We start from the raw sequence: 7940 nt of genomic DNA, 5'->3' as shown, positions 1-7940 counted from the left end.
AACAAGACAAAGGATGGATGAACAAGAGCAAGAGAGCGCCCGAGTTAGAGCTGAATTAGACGAGATCAAGGGGGGCATGTCCCAGATGAGGGAAATCCTACAAGCTTTGACTTTCAGATTTGAAGCTCCACAAATGACCGTGATTTCGGAGATCACGGGCCCAACAGTCGAAGTCCAACTTCAGAGGTCTTTACCTTCAACCCTACCTCCATATGGGTTACCTTACAACTTCATCCCTTGAGCGGAAGTAGTGCACAACACGGGGAAATCTGTCCAATCAGCTGTGCCATTGCCGGTTTACACCGATGCACGCCCAGTCATCCACACTATTGCTCCACCAGCTGCCTACACTAGGCATGTTCCGCATTTTGAAGATCAACATAGCATGTATCAGACTTTCGACTCAACTGTTAGTGGTGATGAGGTAAGACTTGAAGATTTCAGAGAAGTGAAGGAGAACATGCAACTCCTTGAGAAGAAGTTTCGAGCGTTGGAAGGAGACCACGTATTTGGTTCTGCTGCCAAAGAAATGTGCCTTGTATATGGGTTGGTAATTCCGACTAAGTTCAAAACTCTGGATTTTGACAAATAAAAGGGGCATACTTGCCCAAAAAGCCATCTCATCATGTATTACCGTAAAATGGATGCTCACGTGAAAGATGACAAGCTGATGATCCACTTTTTACAAGATAGCTTGAGTGGGGCTCTTTCCAAGTGGTATTTAAGTCTGGATCAAAGTAGGATCAGATGCTTTCAAGACCTATCAAACGCGTTCATCAAACACTACAAATATAACATGGACATGACGCCTGATAGAAGACAGCTGCAAAGCATGTTCCATCATGAGAAAGAGTCCTTCAAGGAATATGCTCAGAGATGGACGGAACTAGCTTCTCAAGTTGAACCACCTCTTGCCAAAAAAGAGTTGACTGAGCTATTCATCGACACTGTCCAACCCCAATTCTATGAGAATATGGTTGTAAGTGCTTCCTTGGGATTCTCTGAGCTTGTTTCTATAGGAGCTCGCGTTGAATATGGCTTAAGAAATGGTAAACTTGTAGTTGTGGCTGGAACTTCAAGTCCTAATTCAAAGAAGATCTCTGGAGGGTTTCCTAGAAAGAAAGAAGGTGAAACCAATGTTGTGTCTATTGGCCAAGGAAGAGCCCCTCCGAGAAGAAGACAACAACAATATTCACAACAGTAGTATGTTCAACAACCCTTTCCATATCAGCAGCCTATGTGTCCTGTTCAGTACGCCCCGCAACCGTACGTAGCTGCTGTGACGCCCACCTTTAATCAACAACCTGCTCGGGCTTATCAACCACCTCCAGTTTATCGACCAACTCCTTCTTAACAATGTGCTCCTGTTCCCCCAGTTTATCAGCAAGCACCAGCAGCTCCTGTCTATCAACAACCAACAGCTCAAGCTCTAAGACAAAATGCTCCGAATCAGAACAGGAGGCAGGGGATAGGGAAACCTTCAATCCAATTCCGATGTCATATACTAAGATTTATCCCTATCTATTGCAAAAAGGTTTGGTGGTTCCTAGACCTATGGGACCTCCACCTGATCGTCTGCATCCATGGTACAACCCCAATCCACATTGTCCTTTTCATGAGGGTTCCCCCGGGCATGACCTACAGGGTTCCTATGCTTTGAAGCATAGGGTTCGTGAGCTTATTGATAGAAAGATTCTATCTTTTAGGGACATGGGACCAAACGTGAAGAACAATCCTCTTCCTCCCCATGGAGACCCTACAGTGAACACAATTGAAGATGCCTCTGATGGTGTTATGGTTGAGAAGGTTGATGATGTTAAGACTCCTTTGGTAGCATTCCATGCTCGATTGGTGGAAGCTGGCTTGATTGATGTTTGTCATGACAGTTGTGAAAAGTGTGCCACACACCTAAAGGGGTTTCAGATGGTACGAGATAATATTCAAGACTTGATGAACCAAGGAGTGCTTCAAATCTCCAGTATTGCGAAGAATGAAGACGTGTCAGTAATTGAACCTTGTTTCAATTTATCTGAACCGGTTGAAATCCCTTACTATAGTAGAAGAGTGGTGCCTGCGAATAGTCATCTGTTACTTGTTGAGATCTGTATGCCTACGCCGTTTCCATATGAAAACACCAAGGTTGTGCCTCGGAAATATGAGGTTACCGTAGTGGATAAGATCGTTGAAGGAAATGCAGATGGTGAAGTGACAGAAATTGTGAATGAGGACGTCACCAATATTGCAAGAATGAGCAGAATGACCCGTAGTGGTCGAATTTATACGCCTGAATTCAATGTGACTCCTCAAGTTCCAGCCAAGGAGTTTACAATTATAGCTCCTGCTAAAGAACCCGAAGTGGTCCAATCTGAAGAAGTTGTTGAATTCCTAAAGTTGATAAAGAGAAGTGATTACAAAGTTGTGGATCAGCTGCATCAGACACCATCTAAGATTTCTATTTTGTCTCTGCTATTGAACTCCCAAGCCCATATGGAGGCTTTGTTGAAGGTGCTTTCCCAAGCGCATGTAACACAAAGCATAATAGTAGACCAATTTGATGGGGTGGTTGCGAACATCAAAGTTTGTAGTACTTTAAGCTTTAGTGGAGAGGAATTACCTGAAGATGGACAAAATCATAACTGTGCTCTCCATATCTCAATAAAGTGCAAAGATGATGCTTTGTCAAGAGTTTTGGTTGATACTAGATCTTCTTTGAATGTCATGCCAAAGAGAACACTCGCCAAGTTATCTTATCAAGGACCAGCCATGAAGCCCAGTGCCTTGATAGTGAAAGCTTTCTATGGTTCCCGAAGAACCACAATTGGAGAGGTTGAACTGCCCATATTTATTGGCCCTCACATATTCCCGATTACTTTCCAAATCATGGATATTAATCTGGTGTATAGCTGCTTATTGGGGCATCCCTGGATTCATGCTACAGGGGAAATTACCTCTATTTTACATCAGAAAATGAAGTTTGTAGTGGACAATTAATTGATCATCATTTCTGGAGAGGAGGACTTTGTGGTCAGTCACCTTTCATCCTTTAGGTATATCGAGGATGATGAGGATGTTTTAGAAACTTCTTTCCAAGCTCTTGAAATAGCTAACGCCACTTTTGTGGAGATGAAGGACCCTGTTGGAAAAGCTTGTTCATCTTTCGCTTCTCTGAAAAGCGTAAAGTCTAGCATTGAAGGAGGAAACCCTGAAGATTGGGGTCAGCTTATTGATGTTCGTGAGAAGCATGATCGCTTTGGTCTGAGATATGTGCCTTCCGTTGCGAAAGGAGCCCGGGTCCCTGCAAAGGAAAATAGCCGAAGCATGCAGGAAGTATTCCTTAGTACAGGATTCATCCATGGAGATCAGGTCAACGCAATTGAAGATAGCACCGAAGATGAAGATGAGCCATGTTTGGTTTATCGGTGTGAGACAACTTTGAACAATTGGAAGGCGGTTAAGATCCCTGAAATTTTTCCTTTGTCAAAGTAATAATTGTTGTTTTTCCTTTCAAATTCTTAGCTCTGCCCAAGGCTAATGGATAATGTTGTAGGGCCCCTTTTCATTTTCAAATAATCATTATCAGTGAATAAAAGGCATTTTGTTAAATTCTTATTATTCATTTATTTGCTTCCTCTTAAGAAAATACAATCTTTGCAAACAAAAACGTTTTTATTTGTGCATCTTTTATTTTTACTTTTCTAAAAAAAATCAATCATTTAAACATGCAAAATAAATGATAACCACGTTGAATCCAATGACTCTACTCCCTCTCATAACTTTGACTCCCCTATCTACCAAGCGGAAGAAGAGGGTGAAGAAGATTGTTACATCCCCGACGAATTGGCAAGGCTGCTCAAGCACGAGTCCAAAGCCCTTCAGCCACATAAAGAACCGGTGGAAACAATCAACCTTGGCACAAAGGAAGAGAAGAAAGAAGTCAAAGTCGGGACCACACTTAAAGCAAACGTCAAAGAGAGATTGGTTAAGCTGCTAGAAGAATATGTGGATGTATTTGCATGGTCATACCAGGATATGCCAGGCCTGGACACCGACACCATTGAGCACAAGTTGCCGCTTCAGCCAGACTGCCCGCCAGTAAAACAAAAACTCTGAAGAACAAGACCAGACATGGCTCTGAAGATTCGTGAAGAAGTCAAACAACAATTTGATGTTGGTTTCCTCGTAGTGGAGAAATACCCACAATGGGTAGCTAATATCGTACATGTGCCTAAGAAGGATAGCAAGGTAAGGATGTGTGTTGACTATAAGGATCTAAACAAAGCTAGTCCAAAGGACGATTTCCCTCTACCACACATTGATACTCTGGTAGACATCACTGCAAGTTTTACTGTATTCTCATTTATGGATGGATTTTCTGGATACAATCAAATCAAGATGGCTCCAAATGACATGGACAAGACCACTTTTATTACCCCTTGGGGCATGTTTTGCTACAAGGCGATGTCTTTCGGTCTCAAAAATGCCGGGGCAACTTACCAAAGAGCTATGGTCACTCTTTTCCATGATATGATGCACAAAGATATAGAGGTCTATGTCGATGACATGATCGCTAAATCTCATAATGAAGAAGATCATATGAACCATCTAAAGAAGTTGTTTGAATGCCTCAAAAGGTTTAGACTACGATTAAACCCTGCAAAATGCACATTTGATGTCTATCGCATTACGCGAAAAACCGGCGGGAAAAAGACACAGAGCCGCCACCGTGCGTTATTTATCCCAAAGGAGGGAAAGGAAACGCTCGAAGTAAACCTGGAAAGGAATGGTCTCACGACCAGAGATTGATGGGATCGGGAGTCGGTTATGCGAAGGGAAGGTATTAGCACCCCTACGCATCCGTCGTACTCGACGGGATCCACGCTCAGAAAGGATAAAAAGAAGGTTGCTAAAAAGACTGCTCAAAATTGCACACACGCTAGACTAAAACACAAATGGAAGAAGGGGGAAACGGGACTCGGCAGGATATCGCATCCTGGGCCTACGTAGTCTGTCAGACACAGACATCAGAGTCGACGTAGTTCGGGGAGAGGGGAGACGTGCTCGCTAGGATGTCGCATCCTATGCATACGTATCTTCTCTAACCAGAGAAAGAATCAGAGCACTCGTAGCTTGGCTAACGCACGCCAAACATAACACACACAGGAAACCGACTGCCAATCGCTGGACTTATGTCAGACTCCAAACAAACAAACGCACACAGGAAACCGACTGCCAATCGCTGGACTTATGTCAGACTCCACACAAACAAACACTCACAGGAAACCGACTGCCAATCGCTGGACTTATGTCAGACTCCACACAAACAAACACTCACAGGAAACCGACTGCCAATCGCTGGACTTATGTCAGACTCCACACAAACAAACACTCACAGGAAACCGACTGCCAATCGCTGGACTTATGTCAGACTCCAAACAAACAAACACTCACAGGAAACCGACTGCCAATCGCTGGACTTATGTCAGACTCCGAACAAACAACCACACACAGGAAACCGACTGCCAATCGCTGGACTTACGTCAGACTCCACACAACACAAGGGGGTTGAAAAAGAAAAAGGGCGCCCGGAGAGATCAGCTCATCTCCTGCCTACGTACCTCATCTGGTATGAGGATCAGGGCGACGTAGTTCCCCTTAACAGGGAAAAACTTATATCCTAACCAGAGACTAGGGAGATAACAAGCTACTAGGGAGACTACGACTCGAGCCTAGAAGTTGTCATGCATACGATCCCTATGTTGAGGTCTCTAGTCCTAACTTGCACAGGAAGCAAGCTAGCCTAAACATCAATCAAGTAAACACAAGCACAAGAGAGCAAGCACACACACTATATGCAAACAAATGGCTCATACAAGGCTGGGCTTTAGTCAAGGGGTCATATCAACCTCGACAAACAAGCCAACTGGAAAGGGTGTTTTGAGCTCTTAACCCTAACATTGAGAGTTAGAGTGAAGCAGATGAAATGGGAGATGAGGGTAAGACCTCACAGCTCTTATCCCTGGCCTGGGAGAGCTTCAATCAATGAAAGTGTGGGAGTCCAGAATGTGGGACTCTATTCCACAATGACTGACACAACAAGATTTTGGGTTTTTATTCAAAGTGCATCAACACATGGTGTGAGCAGGATGAATGACTCAACTGAATAGCAGGGGATGGATCGCACATCCCTTCTATCTGCCAATTGCCTCTTAAGAGGACTTAACCTGCTTGGCACAAAATTAAACAAACAAAAACATGGCCTCTTAAGGAGGGCTTCAGACAGGTGCCTGCCAATAACAGCAGGTCTTCCAGACTACATGGAGATTAGGAATTTACCTAAGTGGTATGCCAACCACAAGCAAAGCAAAGTTCAAATGAACTTAAATCAACTTAGGTACCTGTGTAAACAACTAAACAAATTAGTACATCATTCAGACAAACAGACAACAGTCAACAACAAACAGACAATCCCAATGTACAACATATAAGCCATAAGGCAAACTCAAGTGAACTATCATCAACCTACAAAACAAATGAATGTCAGCAATCAATAGCAAATATCAACATTCAAATGATGAAGCAACATCAACCATGGAATTTGGGTGCTTGGTCCAGAAATTCAAAGCTCACATGTAAGTACAAACCACTAGGTCAAAGCCTAGGGTCAAAGGTGAAGAAAAAAATCAAAACAGGAGCTAATATTCAACACAATGCAACTTCAAACACATATTAACATGTCCTAAAAAGGACCAAGTCAAAATCATCAAGCAAGGCCATGTGATAAGCAAGAGAAGTCAAAGACAATTTCAAAGCATATATTTGGACATTAAGAATCAAAATTCCAAATCAAAACAGAAATGAGTCAAACAATTCTGGAAATTTATATGAGCATTCAACACATTCAAACCAATTGTCATACAAAAAATCAGAATCAACAGAGGTCATTTGATATGGAAATGAAATTGCACAAGTTGGACATCAAATTGTGTGACACATATTGTCACACCATGCAAACACATGCATAAAACAGAAATGGTAAATGAGAAAAATGCATAATCAAGCCTCAAACATCCATTAACATGTTGGGAACAATCATGCAAAATTTCATGGCATTTGGATCAATATCAAGCATTTCACAATAGAAAGAGTGGAGCAATATAACAAATGTACACCTGTTCACATATTCTAACACAATCCAAAATCCAGCCATGCACAACTTCATAATTTATCATCATAAAATAGAGGACATCTCAATGAACAAGTAGCAAAAAACCAGGGATTATTTGGAGCATTTTTCAAATTGTTATGAATTTTGGAAGTTGGCTAAAAAAATTTGAAATGAAATGAAGCATAGCATGTGAAGTTTGGAGGGAAAGGCATAAATGTGAATGAATTTGAAAAATGTTGCAAGCTGGGATCGAACCGTGTTGCCATTCAAAATGAAGCGCGCCACTCACAATACACAGTCGTTTCATTTAATGACCTGGCTTCCAAGTCATTGTCAAACGCACATGTGGCAAAGTCAAGAGAATCATAACCAATCATTTGGACAACTAGCGCTCGCGTGGCATGCACAAGGGGACAAAACCCTAGCCACATGTACAAGAACCAGGCGGTGGCAAAATGGACGCAAAACGGACGCTACATCGTCTTCCTCGCGAAGACGATGATGAACAGTATGAAGTTCAAACAAATTTTTCCAGAAATCACGAATGCCTATACCAAACGAACCATTGTTCAATGGAGATTACAGATCAACCAATATTTAATCCTAATTCAACATGAATAGAGAGAAACGATGGAAAACATTTTGATGCAACAAACTTCAATCAAACATATCTCTCTTAATTCTTAACCAAATCACACGAAATTTACATCAAATTGATCAGCAAGAGTAGATCTACATGAACATGTGCATGGATTTGAGAATTATGAAGTTCGAA

General features: G+C 42.1%; 1 protein-coding gene across 1 annotated transcript; it reads left to right on the top strand.

Annotated features, from left to right (window-relative positions):
• Positions 1 to 1356: 1356 nt before the first annotated feature.
• LOC127104530 (uncharacterized) lies at positions 1357 to 3486 on the top strand. Its single transcript, XM_051041713.1, has 2 exons — positions 1357 to 2897; positions 3048 to 3486. The coding sequence occupies exons 1-2, from the start codon at positions 1357 to 1359 to the stop codon at positions 3484 to 3486; spliced, it is 1980 nt and encodes a 659-aa protein (XP_050897670.1).
• The last annotated feature ends 4454 nt before the right edge of the window (positions 3487 to 7940 follow it).

Source organism: Lathyrus oleraceus, chromosome 7 (assembly GCF_024323335.1).
Source record: "Lathyrus oleraceus cultivar Zhongwan6 chromosome 7, CAAS_Psat_ZW6_1.0, whole genome shotgun sequence".
NCBI classification, from domain to species: domain Eukaryota; kingdom Viridiplantae; phylum Streptophyta; class Magnoliopsida; order Fabales; family Fabaceae; genus Lathyrus; species Lathyrus oleraceus.
This window is presented reverse-complemented; position numbering and strand designations above follow the sequence as displayed.